This window comes from Caenorhabditis remanei, chromosome III (genome assembly GCF_010183535.1).
Source record: "Caenorhabditis remanei strain PX506 chromosome III, whole genome shotgun sequence".
Lineage (NCBI taxonomy): Eukaryota > Metazoa > Nematoda > Chromadorea > Rhabditida > Rhabditidae > Caenorhabditis > Caenorhabditis remanei.
The window spans coordinates 1,400,492-1,420,871 of NC_071330.1; the positions used below are offsets into that span (position 1 = coordinate 1,400,492).

At 40.9% G+C, this 20,380-nt stretch overlaps 6 protein-coding genes across 6 annotated transcripts; 4 read left to right on the plus strand and 2 right to left on the minus strand.

Moving 5' to 3' along the window:
* Positions 1-501: 501 nt before the first annotated feature.
* On the minus strand, positions 502-1,047 carry GCK72_008416 (uncharacterized protein; the record flags this gene model as incomplete). The annotated part of the gene is made up of 2 exons (XM_003094594.2): positions 502-885; positions 934-1,047. 2 exons carry the CDS (start codon positions 1,045-1,047, stop codon positions 502-504), a joined length of 498 nt encoding a protein of 165 aa, XP_003094642.1.
* Positions 1,048-2,345: 1,298 nt separating this feature from the next.
* GCK72_008417 (uncharacterized protein) lies at positions 2,346-2,892 on the minus strand (the record flags this gene model as incomplete). The annotated part of the gene is made up of 2 exons (XM_003094603.2): positions 2,346-2,729; positions 2,779-2,892. The coding sequence occupies 2 exons, from the start codon at positions 2,890-2,892 to the stop codon at positions 2,346-2,348; spliced, it is 498 nt and encodes a 165-aa protein (XP_003094651.2).
* Positions 2,893-4,026: 1,134 nt separating this feature from the next.
* Positions 4,027-4,572, plus strand: GCK72_008418 (uncharacterized protein; the record flags this gene model as incomplete). Its single annotated transcript, XM_003094584.2, has 2 exons — positions 4,027-4,140; positions 4,189-4,572. 2 exons carry the CDS (start codon positions 4,027-4,029, stop codon positions 4,570-4,572), a joined length of 498 nt encoding a protein of 165 aa, XP_003094632.2.
* Positions 4,573-5,212: 640 nt separating this feature from the next.
* On the plus strand, positions 5,213-8,635 carry GCK72_008419 (uncharacterized protein; the record flags this gene model as incomplete). Its single annotated transcript, XM_053726815.1, has 6 exons — positions 5,213-5,409; positions 6,306-6,468; positions 6,602-6,764; positions 7,532-7,692; positions 7,835-8,018; positions 8,427-8,635. The coding sequence occupies 6 exons, from the start codon at positions 5,213-5,215 to the stop codon at positions 8,633-8,635; spliced, it is 1,077 nt and encodes a 358-aa protein (XP_053586392.1).
* A 7,063-nt stretch (positions 8,636-15,698) lies between these two features.
* On the plus strand, positions 15,699-19,595 carry GCK72_008420 (uncharacterized protein; the record flags this gene model as incomplete). Its single annotated transcript, XM_053726816.1, has 7 exons — positions 15,699-15,787; positions 15,833-16,290; positions 16,447-16,744; positions 17,173-17,334; positions 17,380-18,200; positions 18,496-18,631; positions 18,677-19,595. The coding sequence occupies 7 exons, from the start codon at positions 15,699-15,701 to the stop codon at positions 19,593-19,595; spliced, it is 2,883 nt and encodes a 960-aa protein (XP_053586393.1).
* A 262-nt stretch (positions 19,596-19,857) lies between these two features.
* GCK72_008421 (uncharacterized protein) lies at positions 19,858-20,250 on the plus strand (the record flags this gene model as incomplete). The annotated part of the gene is made up of 2 exons (XM_053726817.1): positions 19,858-19,946; positions 19,992-20,250. The coding sequence occupies 2 exons, from the start codon at positions 19,858-19,860 to the stop codon at positions 20,248-20,250; spliced, it is 348 nt and encodes a 115-aa protein (XP_053586394.1).
* Positions 20,251-20,380: the final 130 nt, after the last annotated feature.

A 20,380-nucleotide genomic window follows, 5' to 3' on the forward strand; every position in this document is an offset into this window, starting at 1 on the left:
GCGTTCTTACCGTAACCTAATACAGCTGATTAAGACCATTCCTAGTCCTGATCCACTATCACAACACAGTTTTCGGTGCTGTGATCGGCGCTGCCGGTAATCAGGACTACCTAAAATAGAACTGCCCGGACTAGAACTGGTACGAATAAGCTAGTACTAGCTTTATTTCGACAGTTGCATCTTGCACCAAACTCCCCTTGTCTCTTTTCCCCTCTTTTCCTCTGCGTCTCTCAATTTCCCACGCAATTTCTCTCAGCTTCGATAGAGCGCGGTTGCAAGAGATTTATATCCCCAATAAGTTAGTTTCTAGCTTTCCGGATTCTAATAAGTGAATATATCATAAGTCTCTTTATTTGGAATAAAAATCAGGTAGTTTACGACATTTACACAAAAAAACACAAAAATAATGAGATTAAATAAAGATTCTGGAAGCCCGGGGGGCTATCACAGATGACGAGTGAAGGAAGAGACTTATGATTAATCGATAATTCGGGAGAGCGCTTAGTTTCCCTCGAAGATCTCCTTTGGTGGATGAACCCATCCATCGGCCTCATCGAAGAAGTTGGCCTCTGGTTTACACTCGACTCCAAAGTAGGCGGCGATCTCCTCAATTGACAAAACCTCGACCTTCTTCGCAATGACGAATCCGATGCAGTGCATGAAGTCGGTGCACTCCAAGAAGTTGGCCAACTCGATGATCGACTTGAGCTCATCGAGATCCATAGCATTCGCCTCTGGGAAGTCCTCTGGCTTCGTGTCCCATGAGTCCTCGGCTGGCTTGATGTATTTCAGAATATGAGAGAACAAGAATTCCCCTGATTTCTGTGGGAATGGAATATCGATTGGAGCATCTACAATTGTATCCTCGGTTTCCCAATTGCCGTTCTAAAGGAATATTGATTAATTATTGATTTTTGGTTTTTTCAAACTTACATCCGCCTCGATGGCTCTTGCAATAGCTGGACATTTCTTGATCACTTCTCCACTTTTGAGATCCACAGGCTTATCAGAGTCCTTGAAGTTGATTTTGATCTCAGTAACTGGCATGACTACAGTAGTCTTGAGAACTTGGGGAAATACGGGAGTATGGGGAGGGATGGGGTGTGGGGGATAGACAAGACAAGGAGAGAGAAGACTCAGGGAATACAGGAATAGACAAGAAAGGAGAGCACAAAGTCACCACAAATCGAGAGATGAGATGAGATGAATGAATGAGGGAATACCTGCCTCCTTACATACCCTTTGGGCAGATGGGTACGCAGCTTGGGTCTCGAGTGGAAAACGCGCGAAGGGGGTTCTGGGAAGATAAGGTGAGTGCGTTTGGGAGAGGGAAGATAACTAAAATAAAGCCCCACCCCTAAAACAGAAGTTAGAACACAATTTTCCTGTCGGACCCTTCTTCACAGGTACCGTACCCGAATCGCGCGAAAAGTGTGTACCAGATTAAAACTCAAAGTGCGCCCTACTGATGAACGATTACGGTAGAGGTGATTGGGGCATCGTGCCAAGGCTGGCGTGCATTTGGCGCAATTACTCGTGCTGGCGTGGAAGCTCCCGTCAAAGTTCTTAGATATTGCCGGAATGAGATGTTTGCGGACTTTGAATTTGACGCCCCGCCCCCAAAACAGGTGTCACAGAACAGATTTTTCTTGTCAGACGAAAAAAATCTGCGTTTTGAAAGGTTGTGCGAAAACCGTGCAGTTTTGAAGAGTCGGGGTCTGATATTCAAGTAAAAGTCCGCAAACACCAAGACAATATTGTTAGATTGACGGAATTTGAATAGAAAAACGATGCAAAACTTTCAAATTTGTGAACCAAGTGGGAATGACGAGCAGCAATAGGGCGTTCTTACCGTAACCTAATACAGCTGATTAACATCATTCCTAGTCCTGATCTGTTATCACAACACAGTTTTCGGTGCTGTGATTGGCGCTGCCGGTAATCAGGACTACCTAAAGTAGAACTGCCCGGACTAGAACTGGTACGAATAAGCTAGTACTAGCTTTATTTCGACAGTTGCATCTTGCACCAAACTCCCCTTGTCTCTTTTCCCCTCTTTTCCTCTGCGTCTCTCAATTTCCCACGCAATTTCTCTCAGCTTCGATAGAGCGCGGTTGCAAGAGATTTGTAACCCCAATAAGTTAGTTTCTAGCTTTTCGGATTCTAATAAGTGAATATATCATAAGTCTCTTTATTTGGAATAAAAATCAGATAGTTTACGACATTTACACAAAAAAACACAAAAATAATGAGATTAAATAAAGATTCTGGAAGCCCGGGGGGCTATCACAGATGACGAGTGAAGGAAGAGACTTATGATTAATCGATAATTCGGGAGAGAGCGCTTAGTTTCCCTCGAAGATCTCCTTTGGTGGATGAACCCATCCATCGGCCTCATCGAAGAAGTTGGCCTCTGGTTTACACTCGACTCCAAAGTAGGCGGCGATCTCCTCAATTGACAAAACCTCGACCTTCTTCGCAATGACGAATCCGATGCAGTGCATGAAGTCGGTGCACTCCAAGAAGTTGGCCAACTCGATGATCGACTTGAGCTCATCGAGATCCATAGCATTCGCCTCTGGGAAGTCCTCTGGCTTCGTGTCCCATGAGTCTTCAGCTGGCTTGATGTATTTCAGAATATGAGAGAACAAGAATTCCCCTGATTTCTGTGGAAATGGAATATCGATTGGAGCATCTACAATTGTATCCTCGGTTTCCCAATTGCCGTTCTAAAAGAGAATATTGATTAATTATTGATTTTTGGTTTTTTAAACTTACATCTGCCTCGATGGCTCTTGCAATAGCTGGACACTTCTTGATCACTTCTCCACTTTTGAGATCCACAGGCTTATCAGAGTCCTTGAAGTTGATTTTGATCTCAGTAACTGGCATGACTACAGTAGTCTTGAGTTATTAGGGAAATACGGGAATATGGGGGATAGAGAAGACTCAGGGAATACAGGAATAGACAAGAAAGGAGAGCACAAAGTCACCACAAATCGAGAGATGAGATGAGATGAATGAATGAGGGAATACCTGCCTCCTTACATATCCTTTGGACAGATGGGTACGCAGCTTGGGTCTCGAGTGGAAAACGCGCGAAGGGGGTTCTGGGAATACTGCCTATGGGAATCTAGGGTATCGACTTGTGAGGAGGTGAAGAGAGAGAAAGGGAAAATCGAGATTTAGGAGACAATCATACTGTAGATCTCACAAGGGAAGTCTTTGGAGACGCCATTTTCAAAAGACCTATAAACTTTGTTCCAGGTATTTTCGACCACGTGGAGTCCATTTCTGCAGTCAAAACCTGCTAAATTTCTGTTCGAGCCGAGTTATGAGCTCTCAAACTTTTCAAATACTCAGGCCTGTTCACATGGAATTCCAGATCGGTGGTATATACGCCATCGTACGGTTCCATTTGTTCTCCAGCGGTTTACCTGTGCTCGTACGATGCAAAAATGAGAATATCGTGCGTATACTTCTTGTCGATTTGAAATTCCACGGGAAAAAGCGTATCCACATGAAAAGTTTGGGAGCTCATATCTCGGCTCACAGAGACATTTAGCAGGTTTTGACTGCAGAAATGGATTCATCGTGGTCGAAAATACCTGTAACCAAATTTATGGATCGCTTGAAAGTGGTGTCTCTAAAGACTTCCCTTGTGAGATCTACAGTATGATTGTCTCCTAAATCTCGATTTTCCCTTTTTCTTTTTTTACCTCCTCACTCAATAGCATCGAGCCGATAACCTAGATTCCCATAGGCAGTATTCCCAGAACCCCCATCGCGCGTTTTCCACTCGAGACCCAAGCTGCGTACCCATCTGTCCAAAGGGTATGTAAGGAGGCAGGTATTCCCTCATTCATTCATCTCATCTCATCTCTCGATTTGTGGTGACTTTGTGCTCTCCTTTCTTGTCTATTCCTGTATTCCCTGAGTCTTCTCTCTCCTTGTCTTGTCTATCCCCCACACCCCATCCCTCCCCATACTCCCGTATTTCCCTAATAACTCACGACTACTGTAGTCATGCCAGTTACCGAGATCAAAATCAACTTCAAGGACTCTGATAAGCCTGTGGATCTCAAAAGTGGAGAAGTGATCAAGAAATGTCCAGCTATTGCAAGAGCCATCGAGGCAGATGTAAGTTTAAAAAAACCAAAAATCAATAATTAATCAATATTCCTTTAGAACGGCAATTGGGAAACCGAGGATACAATTGTAGATGCTCCAATCGATATTCCATTCCCACAGAAATCAGGGGAATTCTTGTTCTCTCATATTCTGAAATACATCAAGCCAGCTGAAGACTCATGGGACACGAAGCCAGAGGACTTCCCAGAGGCGAATGCTATGGATCTCGATGAGCTCAAGTCGATCATCGAGTTGGCCAACTTCTTGGAGTGCACCGACTTCATGCACTGCATCGGATTCGTCATTGCGAAGAAGGTCGAGGTTTTGTCAATTGAGGAGATCGCCGCTTACTTTGGAGTCGAGTGTAAACCAGAGGCCAACTTCTTCGATGAGGCTGATGGATGGGTTCATCCACCAAAGGAGATCTTCGAGGGAAACTAAGCGCTCTCTCCCGAATTATCGATTAATCATAAGTCTCTTCCCTTCACTCGTCTTCTGTGATAGCCCCGGGCTTCCAGAATCTTCTATTAAGCTCGTTATTTCTGTGTTTTTTTGTGTAAATGTCGTAAACTACCGATTTTCATTCCAAATAAAGAGACTTATGATATATTCTGTCCTTTGTTTTCAACTTGCACCTATAAGAATCCGGGAAAAGAGAAGAGACTGTGACTTATTGGGGTTATAAATTTCTTGCAACCACAAATATTAATTAAATATAAGGAAAACTCTTCAATAAATGTTTTCCCAAAGTTTCAGGTCAATCCGACCAATTTGAAAAAAGTTAGGACCGAAAAACCAAAACTTCATATCCTATTGAGCGGTACTGTATCTATGTAGAGCACATCGAAATCAACTATTTGAAATGCTGATTAACTTCGAATTATTGATTGAGTTATAGCACATATCCGTTTAAGAAGGGGGAGGAGGCACTATGAGGTTCAGAAGTGTCCGAAATACGTGTCACATGACGTCATAACGTGGAGAAACATACAGAAATCTGAGGGTCACCCACACGAAAGTCTCTCGGATTAAATTTTCCCACGGGGATTTTAATACAGTCATACCATCTAGGAGTACAGTAATGCTTTGTCAAAGTCATGCCATTATTTTCCAGATCAACGGAGTCGAGTTGAAATGCAAAAGTTTCGACTTCCTAACGACTACATCCACGTGTTCATTCACTTCGGAAGCGGCTGTTCCCGTTGGAAATGGCCAGTTGAAGCAGAGGGAAGAAGCGTCGTATCATGAGAAGATTTGTGTTTCCAAGAGTTTTGTGGAGTGAGTGATTTTGCGTTTTGAATCGCCAAAAGAGCACTTGCGAACCGGGCCAAACCTGTAATTCAATCGGAACGTAATATTATTAGCTCGGCACACTTCTTACAACTGCGCTCTACCGAAACCGAAAAAAAATAGTGTGAGAAATTGAGGGACTTAGAGGAAAAGTGACATTTCCGAAGGAGTGCAGTTGTAAGAACTGCGCCAAACTAATATGAGCCGAAAAATATATCAAAATGTAGATCTCGACGAGTTCTATGTCACTGATCTACTCTGACGCCGTGTGTTAATGTGCTGGATTAAGACGACTTTTTGACATTTCAGCCCCGCCGGGATAGGTCAGTGACATAGATCTCGTCGAGATCTACAATTTGGTATGTTTTTCAGCTCATCACTTTGAGTTTGAACGGAGTTACAGTATTGGCAATGAAGAATGCAACACTTGAAATTTTTAGTAGTTTTTAGAAAATGTCCAACTTTGAAAGCGTGTCACAGCCTTAATAATTGTCTCACAATATAGATTTTTAATGGATCATACAGATGAAAAGTATTGCTCCATTTTTGTAGTTGACAACATTTTGTTAGCTCCGCCCACTTTTGAGATATGCGCCTTTGAAACCAGCAGTGAAAAACAACGCGTTTTCTTGCTTACCATCTTTAAAGGCGCATTTCTCAAAAGTGGGCGGAGCCAACAAAAAGTTGTCAACTACAAACATGAAGCTCTACTTTTGATCTATACACTCAATAAGAAATCAATATTGTGTGACAATTATTGAGGACGTGAACGCTTTCAAAGTTGACGATTTTTCACTGAAAACTGCAATAGGCGCGCTCCTTCACAACAAACAATCCCATAATTCCACTACAAATAGTATCAATCAATCATTCTCTATTTCCAGATCCTGCCCATCCACCTTCTTCTCCAGACACCCTCAAATGATACTTGTCGGTTTTGCGGAGTCAGTTTCAGATTCCCCGTCGTTCGATCATTGTTTTGACACGTGTCTCAACAGTTATCAATTGTTTGGGTTTAATTGCACTTCTGGAATGTATTATTTTGAGGTGAGTGGGGGTAGATGCGCTCTATTGACACTAACTTAACAAGTGAAGTATGCAACTGCGCTCCATCGAAACCCTTGCGTCCATTGGAGCGCAAATGCTCAAATTCTACCTGGCTAATACGAATTCTATTTAGGAAAATCAACTAAACTGTATCTTGAACTCGGAGAATCGAAATACCCAATCCGAGTTGTTCACCGAGGAAAACACGGATATAGTCGACTACTTTGAGGTGGAATGTACCCGTCCGAAAACTGGACTTCAGAAGAGAAGAAAGATGTCGGGAGTCAGGAATTTTGGTAGGTTAATTGATTCTGATTCTGATGACTGAAAACTAAGAGCGATATCAAAAACTACAAAAATTATCTACATGAAATTCTGCAAATTTTAGCAGCTGACAACTTTTTGATAGCACCGCCCGTTTTTGAGATATAAGCCTTTGAAGTTAAGGAGTCTGCGCTCTCTCACCTTCAGTTAAGCGCTTGTATCTCAAAAACCGCAAAAGCTAACAGCAATTTTTCAATTATAAAATTCTAGAGCACAAAATTTTGCACATTTTATCAGTTGACAACTTTTTGATAGCATTGCCCGTTTTTTGAGATATAAACGTTCAAAGTCTAGCAGCCCTTTGTGAAGAGACGCAGAGAAGCTAGAGTGTCTCGTTGTCTGCGCCCTCTCTGTAGCTTCTAGCGCTGATATCTCAAGAACGGGCGGTGTTATCAAAAAGTTGTTAACTAACAAAATGTGTAAAATTTGATGGTGATCATTTTTGTAGTTGATCATTTTTTGATAGCACTGATTTCTGGGGAGATACAGGCGTTTGTAAGTAGAGAGAGAGAGAGAGGGGGAGGAGGCGCAGGCAGCGAAACACTATCGTTTCACTGCGTCTCTCTCCTAACTTTGACAGTTCGTATCTCGTTAGGCTCAAGAGATATCAGGAAGCTCTCAACTACAAAAATGTAGATCCAAGTTTGATCTACAAGATGATTATAAAATTGGAAAAATCTGACGAAAATTGACGGACATCCGGACAAACCAGACACACAGACAGATATCCCATTTTCAGAAACCGACGCCATCGGTGCTGACAAAATGTTGATGGGTGGAAGCTCCGCCCCCTCCTCGAATCACGAAGAAGACGTGGAGGCGGACGGTTCGAAATGGGAGAGTTGGTCAGAGTGTCAAGAGGGAAAACAGACGAGACGAAAGAGTTGCACCAGTTTTAATGTAAGTGCGCTCTATTGATAATTTTTGGTGTTTGCGGAGAATGCATCAGATCTTACGACAAATCACGTACCTTTCCCGGATACAGTAATCCCAGGGTTCTTTGATTGGGTGCAAATCCGCTCTATTGTGAATTTTTTTCCAGAAAATCGAAGATTGTGCTGAGGAAGTGAGAGATTGTGAAAATGAAGAGACGCAGGAAGGGGCGGAGCCAAGTGGAATGAGAATGTCAATTGTGAGGTCTGGGGATCTAGACGAGTCGACGAACCAAGAAAATGGAAACGGGGCGGAGCCAATGGAAGAGAGGAATAATGAGGCGGAGACGGACGGTGAGCTTGTTAGGAAACGCGCTCTACTGATAAATGTGCGGTGGAGCGCGTTTGCTATTTTGCAATTTTTCGAGTGCAAACTCGCTCTATCGAACTCTTTAGCGCTTTAGTTCATTAGAGCGTCTTTGCTCACGCTCCAACAGATAATGCTGAAAATGCGCTCTTTTGGACTGAACTGTGAGGAAATGCGCTCCACTGGACTTATTTGTAATGCCGTTCAGTGGAGCGCGTTTGCTATCAGCTTTCATCCAGCAAATGCGCTCCAACGAACTTCATAAGCAAGCACGCTCTACCATCGCTAAGTCCAGTAGAGCGCGCTTGCGTGGCCTAACTTCCCCCAACTTGCATTTTCTAGTCCCCGCCTTCAAATTTACCCATTTTTTTCAAAAAAAAAATAGTTTTTTTCAGACCCAGTCCCGACAAAAGAAGAAATCGCTGAAGTAAAACAAAAAATCCGTCGAACCGGTTTCAAATGTCCCCTGAATGAGTGTTGCCGAGTGTTCCTCTCGTGTTCGTACGGTCTCCGTCACAATTCTCACACGAAACAGTTGGAATGGTGTCGTCGTCCGTGTAACGATGCTGTCAATTCGTTTAGACGGTCGAGACTATTGAGGTAGTGGCCTAGGATACGACTCGGCCACCATTCAACTACCTATTACACGGATACTCATCAAATTATTAAGAATTGACTGTAAATAATTGAATTGATTAACTAATTAATTAATTAATAATAAAAATGCTATATGTATTTCGGAAGGGTAAATGACTGCGACGGAAATCTACAAACCAAACTGCTCCTCGGAGGAGCGCACTTTCACACCACTCTGAAATTTGAAAATTTCAGAATTTTTTCCCAAGTTCATTTTTTTAAAGCATTTTGGAATGATCTCAGAGGTTCAAAAAAAGATATTATACAAAAAAGTTCGAAAAAAAACCCGACTTTTTTCGAAAATTTTTTCACTTTTTTTGAAAAGTAAAAAATCATGAGGTACATTCATTTGATTAAAAACGTAATTAAAAAGAGAATTTTCTAAATTTTTGCCAAGGTGTCTTCTGTAATCTTCACCGGCAGTTGTCAGTTTGTCGTCTGACATGACTTGTGAAGTAATTGTAGAATTTTGGCAAAATATGTGTTGGAAAAACTCCTCAAACTTCTCAGTCGTTTGTCCAAGTCCACATTTCTTAAATTACTATACATACTCACATTTTAATTGAATTTCGCATTTTCAACTAGACTTTTTCAAATTAAAAATGCAAAAAACTTTTACTGTTTTACTGCTACCTCTCAACGAAAAGTATGTTTTTCAAGAGAAACCATTCCGGCTTTTGATAACTTTTATTCGTAATATTAAGTCGCCACGTGCCACATCTTTCTGCATGCCACCAGCCTTTTTCTTCAAACATCTACTAATATATCACGACTCCAATTCATAATTCCTCGAATGAAATTTTCAGTTTTGTATCTCAAGTTTTGAAAAAAGTGAAAAAATTTTCGAAAAAAGCTGGTGTTTTTTTGAACTTTTTTGTATAATATCTTTTTTGAACCTCTGAGATCATTCCAAAAATGCTTAAAAAAAAGAACTTGGGAAAAAATGCTGAACTTTTCAAATTTCAAAGTGGTGTGAAAGTGCGCTCCTCCGAGGAGCAGTTTGGTTTGTAGATTTCCGTCGCTGTGGGTAAATGTACATACAAAGGGAAATGTGATAAATTGCGGCGCTCTACCGATCATCAGTAGAGCGCACTTGCACTGGGAATGTACAATAGAGCGCGTTTGCTGATAAAGTGACAAAATTGACAAAATTATGGGTACAAAAATTATCATAGCATATGAGGAGGCATTGGGATGACACCGACACCGACTCCGCCTTCATGACACGTCAGCGGTGTGGTGACTGTCCATTGATCGGTGACGTCATCGTATTGTTCCATACTACACAGATTGTTTTCACCGTCGAATCTGGAAAGTGCGCTCTTTTAGACTTTAGTTCGGTAGAGCGAGTTTGGTAGGCAAGAAATCGAAGGAGCGCACTTGCTTCGATTTGAAGTGGAGTTGGAATCGCGCTCCAATGAACTAATGAATTCAAATTCTTTTGAGTTCAACAGAGCGCGCTTACTAACAGCATCAATGCAGCGCGTTTGCTAAGCGGGTAAAATTGCAGTGGGGCGCATTTGCAAATGTTTTACTTTTTTCATTTATTTTCCGAAAACTTTTGTCAAAAACTCAATAGAGCGTACTTTCATACCCTTAAGTGCGCTCTATTACTAAAATACTGAAAATCAAAAGTGCAATAGAGCGCGTTTTCACAACTGTCGTTGTTGATATTGCAAGTGCGCTCTATTGATAAAAATTCAAATTTCCTGTGTTCGGTTGAGCGCATTAGCCGCTACTCGGTAGCAATGGAGCACACTTACCAATACTAATTTGGAAATTGCAAGTGCGCTCTATCGACAATTTTCGAAAGGTAATTGTGCTCAATTGCTAAAACCTTTCAGACTCCGTGTGACCGTGGCCTAACTTTCTCATTTAGTTATTTCTAGGCCACCAACATAAAATGATCGCGCTCTATCTCTCTATCCCAATTTCCATGGCCTAACTTTCTCAGTTCGGTTTTTCTAGTCCCTGGCCTAACTTTCCAATATTTCTAGGCCACCAACAAAAAGTTAGTCCCCGCCCCCTCTCCGTACCCAGCAACCGCGAATAATCCCTCATTCGTAGCGACAAGAGAGACTCGACTCCTCCGCATATTCATCGCTGAAACTGGCGCCCATTTGCCGTCTTTCGGATCGAAGACCTCGACAGACTTGAGGAAAGAAGTGCCATCGTATCCACCGGCCACATAAATCTTCCCTTTGAAAGTGGCCGCACCGAAACGACATCTCTGTTGAATCATCGATGGAGCACGTTCCCATTGGAGAGTCTCTGTGTCGAGACGTTCGACGGTGGCGAAAATTTGCATTCCGTCGTGGCCACCGCATACTGAAAATAGTGGAATTGAGATGGTTGGGGAAAGATTCTAGAATTCAGAATTCAGTGTCCGGTTCAATTTTTTTTTGGAAATTTCTGCTGAAATTTTCAAATTTTCCAACAAAGATAGTGATTTTCCGATTTTTTCTGAAATTTGTTCGAATTTTGTACTCAAAAACAGGTTTCTGGGGGTCTTACCTACAGTTTTCATACAAATTCAAGGATTTTTGACTCCGAAAAACTCATTTTTTCAGACATAAACTTTTTTCGAATTTTTTCGGTTATCTCGGTCAAAAATTTCACAAAAAGTTATTCAGAATCTTAAATCTGGAATCCACATACTTGTCAAAAATCGGGCCGGCCCGGCTCGGATTCAAAAATGTGTACTCATTTTGTAACACAATTTTCTGAAAATTTTCGAAAATTTAGAGTAAAAATGCTTAAATTATCATACATATTTACCTTTTTATTGAATTTTGAAGTTATATTCTAAAACTTTTTTCAAAAAATTTCCAAAAAAAACATCAAATTTTCAAAAATGTTTCAAAACGGCCCGGCCCGGCTCGTGACAAGTATGAGAATCCACAATTCAGTCAAACGATTTCAGAATACAGAATCCAGAACGCAGATTTAAGAGTTCTAGATCCAAAATTCTCGATTTTGATCTACGGACTCTGGACTCTATGAATCTCTAAATCTACTCGGCTATTTCCCGCAACAGTTACGCAGCATTCACAGCTTTTGCAACAGTTACGCGACAAGATTGCAACAGTTCCACAGCAATTAGGAAAAATCAGAACATATGCAACAGTTACACAGCTTTCACGTCCCTGCGACTGATGGTTCCCTTGTTTTTGGGGCCTGCACCAGTTGTGCAACAATCTCACAACAGTCGCGCAGCAACTGTATATTCGCTCCAATGCAAATTGGACTTTGGCTGCATTTTTCAATTTTTTCCAATGATTATTTATTGTCTATTTGACAAGTTTTATCATTTTTCCGACTTATTTTTACTCTATTTTTTGAAAATATTATTTTTCAGAAGAAGAATGTGTCTGGATGGCAAAAACAAGTCAGAGAGAGCATCTGATCAACACAATTCGCATATTCGATAAAAAATTTGGACTTTTGAAGCGTTTTCAGCAAGAGATGATCTAAAAATGTGAGTTGTTTCCCAACCGAATTTCATTGAAATATTCTTTTTCAGTTCTAGAGTCGCTTGGGGCACCGGACGTCTACAGATATTAGGAACTTGGAAACTTCACCGACTGTCGGTCACCATGGAATTTCAATGACGTTTCTAAGTTTTTTGTTTTCGCTTTTATTTAAAAAAAATGTTAAATTCTTAAAATAAATATTATTAGTTATTTCTATTATTCTGTTTACAAATTAACTGTACTAATTAATAACGAGAAGCAATGATCGCATGCAGCACGCCGGCAGCACTGATGCAACAACTGTGCAGCATTCATGCAACACTTGTGCGCCTCTGACGCAGAAGTGTAGCGGTCGACGAATGACTGCTGCGTTAGTGCTGCGCAACTGTAGCGGAAAGTAGCCGAGTAGGTTTAAGATCAGTGTTTCTATGTTTCAAATTCCTCATTTGGATTTAAATTTTGAATTTCATAATCCAAGATTCTGGTTTGACTCCTGAATTTCACAATTGAAAATCCAAATTTGCAAATTTTTTAGTATTCAAGATTTCTTGCATCCTATTCTCAATTTTGAATCCATGATTCTCATAGCTTAGCTGACTTTGAATTCAGACATCTAGATCCTGAATTCTAGATTCCCCCGATAATTTGCGTCAAAATACAAAATCGTTCGAATTTTTTGATGTTTTTCCGCGAGAAGGGTCAAATTTTCGACAAACATTCAGAATTATAAGAAATTCTGAAAAATTATCAAATATTGAAAACATGTCAAAAAAAAGTTTGTTGAAATTCAAGATTCTCATTCCTACATTCTGATTTCTGGATTCATAACTTGGGATTCTTGAATCTGGATTCTGAATCCCAGGCTCTAGATTTCAGAATCTGAGTTCCAGATTCTCACTTCTGGATGAGCAATTTTTGAATTCCCTCTCAAAACTGACCATAAATATACTTATTATCCAAGACCGTCACTCCGGCAGCACTTCTCTGATTCTCCATTTGTGGTCCGGCGTCCCACACATTCTTATTTATATCGTAAATTTCCATTGTCGACAGACTATGATTTCCATCATATCCACCACATACATACAATCGATTCGAGAGAAAAGCGGCCGCCAGTGCTGATCGTTTTCGGTTTAGTGGTGCCAGCTGGAAGAGGATTTTCAGTTTTGAATCATGGAGGTAAAAACGCGTCAGAGGTGCGCCAGCTTGTTAATAATGTATGTTGATACTGTATCTGATTCTAAAACTTGAATTGAGATCATGAAATGCGCTGAAGGTGCGCCAGAGTCTCTCTGTTTTCGAATAAAACATTGCGTCCGAGGCGCCCCAGACTCTATTTTAGTAGTTTAGCCATATTTGACGGTATCACGCTCTCAGAAAACGCTTAAGGTGCGCCAGACAAAACCGCCACTTTTCAAGAAATATCAAATTAAAAACGCGTCAAAGGCGCGCCAGTCTTCAAAGTTTCTGAACAAAAAACGCGTCAAACGTGCGCCAGTCTTCACAATTTTTGAACAGAAAATGCGTCCAAGGCGCGCCAGCCTTCGTGTTTTTCGTATTTGAAAATGCGTCCAAGGCACGCCAGTCTTCACAGTTTCTGAACAGAAAAAGCGTCCAAGGCGCGCCAGACTCCATAGTTTCTGAAAAGAAAAAGCGTCCAAGGCGCGCCAGTCTTTACAGTTTCTGAACAGAAAACGCGAGAAAGGAACGCCAGTTCTCACAATTTCTGAACAGAAAAGGCGTCCAAGGCGCGCCAGACTCCATAGTTTCTGAACATAAAACGCGTCAAAGGCACGCCAGATTTCGCAGTTTTTGTGTAGAGAACGCGCCAAAGGCACGCCAGACTTCGTGTTTTTTGCGTCGAAAACCGCGCCAAAGGCACGCCAGTACCCCCGTCCTTACCGTAGTCCATTTCAACGTGTCATAATCGAATTTCTCGACCAAATCCATGCGATCCTGTCCGTTGAATCCTCCGATAGCGTAGACTTGTCTCTGATGAACAGCCACTCCGACACGTGTTCTCAGTGTGACGACTCCTTCAATTGATGACCATTTCTGTTGAATTGGATCATAGATTTCGACGGACGACTTCGATTGACTCTGATGCATTAGACCACCGATGGCAACGATCAGGCCGGGGACTCGTTGACACGCTCGAGGGGTGCATTTGAACGATTTGAGGAGGGAACGACGTTCTGGCAGCAGGTGGTAGTCTTTTGCTTCGTCGATCTGAAAAAAAATTGGATGATTATGCGAGGAATGATGAGGATTGCCCCGACGCTCTTTCTGACACAAAAACACTTTGTTTGGCGTGCCTTTGACGCGTTTACAGTCCAGAAACTATGGAGTCTGGCGTGCCTTTGATGCGTTTACAGTCCAGAAACTGTGGAGTCTGGCGCGCCTTGGACGCCTTTTCTGTTCAGAAATTGTGAGAACTGGCGTGCCTTTGACGCGTTTTCTGATACAAAAACACTTTGTTTGGCGTGCCTTTGACGCGTTTACAGTCCAGAAACTATGGAGTCTGGCGTGCCTTTGATGCGTTTACAGTCCAGAAACTGTGGAGTCTGGCGTGCCTTTGACGCGTTTTCTGTTCAGAAACTGTGGAGACTGGCTTGCCTTTGACGCGTTTACAGTCCAGAAACTGTGAAGCCTGGCGCACTTTTGACGCGTTTTCTGTTCAGAAATTGTGGAGACTGGCGAGCCTTGGGCGCTTTTTCTGACATAAAAAAACGAAGTTTGGCGTGCCTTTGACGCGTTTACAGTCCAGAAACTGTGGAGCTGGCGCACCTTTGACGCTTTTTAGTTGGAGATTCCTTCAAAAGTGGGGGTTTTGTCTGGCGCACCTTAGGCGTTTTCTGATTGCGTGTTGTCATGAAATATACCTAAACTGGGACGCCTTGGACGCAATTTTTTCGATTTGAAAGAAATACGCAGGCTGGCGCACTTCCGGCGTGTCTTACAATTGGGAACATATCTTCAACTACAAATTATATATCTGGCGCGCGTTTACCGCGTTTTTTTTGTGAAAACCCACCAAGTCCCGACACGGAATATCCTTTTTGATGATTGAATTCGAGGCGACAATCGATGAGAGGTATGTTGGACTGAGCAGGGGAAGACGGACGCAAAGCAGGATTCTGAAAGAAAAAAATGGGTAAAATAGTTTAAGATGGTAGACAAAAAATCCCTTTTTTTTAATGCGCTTTGCCGTTTTTTGAGGAATTCTAGTAGATAAGCTAACTGAGATTCATCTACAGAACATTACAGTATCAGACGTATCGGGAGAGTACAGTGGAGCGAACTTCCCAGATTTTTGAACTATAGGTAGACCATTTTTCACCGGAATATTCTTTTACTTTGTCATTTTTGAATATCACTTATGAATCGGTATAATGGTTGGGCCTATTCTCGTTTTATTAAATTAGGAATTTCAGTTTTTCGAGCACTGTTTATGACGATTTTAGACTGTGTCGTGTTGCACAACACACAGTAATCTACCGTGTTTGTTCAGATCAGTCTCTATCGCATACAAGTACGTCATTCACGTCTTCTGTCATAATGAGTGACGGTGACCCTCCTCTTCGTCTCCTCAGCCTTCCTAATAAACCTCTTCAGAATATCGTTCGATTCATGAATCATATCGATCAGTGAGTTTCAGCTTCTATTGAATTCAAAAGAATCGATATTTTTAGATTTGCATTATCTCTAGTATCCAAGCGAAGCAAGGAGCTCGTGAAATCGATCGATATCAAATGTTGGAGAATCAATATTAAAGTGGATACGGATGTTTCAATACAAATTCAATTTTCTCATGATACAATCGAATGCTCGTTTGATAATTATCAGCGTTCAATCGATAACCCGTCTCCCACCAACATTATATCGAAAGTATCACTTGGAAACAGAGGAGGTTTCGAGCATAATAAACAAGAATATCGATTTGAGGAATGGTTGAATCACACACTCGAAGTGTATCATCAATCAGAAATCAACAAAGTTCTGTTCATAACCCTGTTACCGGACATGCAATCTTTCAGAAAAACTTTCAGTTCTTTTTCCTTTTTAACATGGGCCAGAGGGGCCACTAACGCTGATGTTCTGAAAGTTTTCAGGATCTTTCGTCCTGAAAAGCAGCTGACAATTGCTGTTGGTAGGTATTACCACGATAGATATAAAAAGATTGATTCTCTTCATGAAGTGTTGGTTCAAAACCTGGATTATGTTTATATCGGTTTGATGGGCCAACTGACATTGGATGATTTATTAATTATACACTGCCAGAAAATTCGAATATTTTTTCATTTAGCAATTGGCTATGAATCGATCTTGAATCGATTCATAAAACATTGGATGGCTGGATCCAATCCAAGATTACGATACATTGAATTGCAGTCTATGTATCATCCCTCTCCTCAGGCAGAAGCGGTGTTCAGAGGAATAAAACATGAAATCGTATCAGAGGAGGACCCGAAAACACTGAACGCTTTCCGAACATCTGGAATTGAAGATGTTGAATTTCTCGGTGGATATAATATCCGGAGGAAGGATGGAACACTTGCAACAATTTCATTTAACAAGCGTTATTGTTTCGTAATGTTTATCTGGTCAGACTTCTGATCACTACAGTAACCCCATAATGATGGTGGAACCATCTTGACCGACTCTACTCGTTCAGAATACCATACTGTCCTGGTCATGGTGACCGTTGCATATATTCTTGTTATCAAAATATTTATTAGACTTCATATAATAAATGTTTTTTCTTTTTCAAAGTTTTTAAACTGTTTGCAGTCTTCAGACTATTCGTTGGGGTCCAAGATGGAGTATTTGGCCGGCAAGTATTAGCTCAACACAGTTCTTACAATTGCGCTCCACCGAACCCCTTGAAGAACGTCTCTTTCTCTCTGAGTCTCTCAACTTTGCACACAATCTTCTTCGGTTTTGGTAGAGCGCGGTTGTAAGAAGCATGACGTGCTAAATAACAATCCGAAACACCGATTTCTAAGGTTTCCCTATTGAACACACCGTGCAGTGCAGCTATCTGCCGTGTTTGTTCAGACCTGTTGCTATGGCATACAGGACCGTCATTCACGTCTTCTGCCATAATGAGTGACGGTGACCCTCCTCTCCGTCTCCTCGGCCTTCCTAATAAGCCACTTCGAAGTATCGTTCGATTCATGAATCATATCGATCAGTGAGTTTCAGCTTCTATTGAATTCATAAGACTCCATATTTTCAGATTCGCATTATCTCTGGTATCCAAACGGAGCAAAGAGCTCGTGAAATCGATCGATATCAAATGTCGGAAAATCAATATTAAAGTGGATACGGATGTTTCAATACAAATTCAATTTTCTCATGATACAATCGAATGCTCGTTTGATAATTATCAGCGTTCAATCGATAACCCGTCTCCCACCAACATTATATCGAAAGTATCACTTGGAAACAGAGGAGGTTTCGTGCATAATAAAGAAGAATATCGATTTGAGGAGTGGTTGAATCACACACTCGAAGTGTATCATCAATCAGAAATCAACAAAGTTCTATTCATAACCCTGTTACCGGACATGCAATCTTTCAGAAAAACTTTCAGTTCTTTTTCTTTTTTAACATGGGTCAGAGGGACCACTAACGCTGATGTTCTGAAAGTCTTCAGGATCTTTCGTCCTGAAAAGCAGCTGACGATTGCTGTTGGTAGGTATTACCACGATAGATATAAAAAGATTGATTCTCTTCATGAAGTGTTGGTTCAAAACCTGGATTATGTTTATATCGGTTTGATGGGCCAACTGACATTGGATGATTTATTAATTATGAACTGCCGGAAAATTGAAATTTTTTTCCAATTAGCTATCAATTATGAATCAATCTTGAATCTATTCCTAAAACATTGGATGGCTGGATCCAATCCAAGATTACGATACATTGAATTGCAGTCTATGTATCATCCCTCTCCTCAGGCAGAAGCGGTGTTCAGAGGAATAAAACATCAAGTTGTGTCGAAAGAAGACTCGAACACATTGAAAACTTTCCGATCTTTTGGTATTAAGAAAGGTAGTAAGTATGTTGAGTTTCTCGATGGTTATAATATCCGCAGAAGAGATGGAACAGTTGCTACAATCTCATTCAACAAGAGATATTCTTTTATAATGCTTGTTTGGTCATGATTTAAGTTTCCTTCAATAAATGTTATACTCTCCCAACTTTTTGTTGTCGAGTGAATGTAGTCATTCGACTTTGAGAAAACGATTTCTTCATCCGAACCACAATTCCAGATAATTAAATCATGAATATGTCAATCTTTTACCGTGTCGTGCCACGTAACACACAGTAATCTACCGTGTTTGTTCAGACCTGTTGCTATGGCATACAGGTCCGTCAGTCACGTCTTCTGCCATAATGAGTGACGGTGACCCCCCTCTCCGTCTCCTCAGCCTTCCTAACACGCCTCGTCGGAATATCGTTCGATTCATGGAACATATCGATCAGTAAGTTTCAGCTTCTATTGAATTCAAAAGACTCCATATTTTCAGATTCGCATTATCTTTGGTATCCAAGCGAAGCAAGGAGCTCGTGAAATCGGTCGATATCAAATGTCGGAAAATCATTATCAAAGTGAAAACAGCAATTTCAATACGAATACTGATTTCTTCTTATGTTTTCATTGAATGTTCGTTTGATGATTATCAGCGTTCAATTGACAATCTTTCTCCAATCAACATTGAATCGAAGGTGTCACTTGGGATTGGAGAAGGTTTCGTGCATAGTAAACCAGAATATCGATTTGAGGAGTGGCTGAATCATGCACTCGAACTATATCATCAATCGGAACTGGACAGAGTAATTATCTTCACACCGTTACCGGATATGAAATCTTTTCGGAAAACTTTCAACAAAGTTCCGACTTTAATCATAATTGGAGCAGATGATGAACCTAAAATCATAGAATACTACAGGTGTCTTCGTCCGGAGAAAAATCTGATCTTCACTGTTGGCAAACTCTGTGTACTTCGCAATGAAAATACCGAACTTCTTCACGAAGTGTTCCTTCAAAATCTCGATTACATTCATGTCGCTTGGATGAGTCGTTTGACATTGGATGATTTGCTAATAATGAACTGCCGAAAACTTGAGATTTGGTTCCATTTAGCTATCAACTATGAATCGATCTTGAATCGATTCATCAATCACTGGCTGGCTGGATCCAATCCGAGATTACGATACATTGAATTGGAGTGTGTAAGAAATAATTTTTCCCATGAAGGGGTGCTCAGAGGAATAAAACACAACACGGTATCAAAAGAGGATCCGAGAACATTGAACGCCTTTCGAACATCTGGAATTGCAAATGTTAAATTTCTCGGCGGATACAATATTCGTAAAAAGGATGGAACAACTGCTACCGTATTATTTAAGAATCGTCGAAGTATCGCAATGCTTGTTTGGTCGTGATTATCATTCTCAACAATAAATATTTTATCATTTTGAATGTTAAGTGAGACAGTTATCAAACTTTGAAAATAAAGATACATTCCTCTCGGTTCAAGATTCAGAAAATCAGGAAAAGTTTTTCTTCGGAATTTTCCGATATTTCGAATTCTATGTAGTTGGAGAATGAAGGCGATTTCCCATGACACATCAACCTTCTGATGATTGTGTTTGTTCAGACCTGTCTCTATGGCATACAGGTCCGTCATTGACGTCTTCTGCCATAATGGGTGACGGTGACCCTCCTCTCCGTCTCCTCAGCCTTCCTAATAAACCTCTTCAGATTATCATTCAATGTATGAACCATATCGATCAGTAAGTTTCAGCTTCCAAATTCTTCAGAAGACTCCATATTTTCAGATTCGCATTATCTCTGGTATCCAAGCGAAGCAAGGAGCTCGTGAAATCGATAGATCTAGAATGCTCTTCAATCAATATAAAAGTGGACTCAGGAATTCTGATACAAATATTGATTGCTTCTGAAATTTTACTCGAATGTTCTTTTGATGATTATCAGCGTTCAATGGATAATCCATCTCCAACCAACATCAAATCGAAAGTATCACTTGAGAATAGAGGAGGTTTCGTGAATAGTAAACCAGAATATCGATTCGAGTAGTGGTTGAATCACATACTCGAAATATACCACAAATCAGAACTCAACCATATTCTATGTATCACCCTGTTACCAGACATTCAGTCTTTTCGAAAAACATTCAGAAGTTGTTCAACTTTAATAATACTTGTAG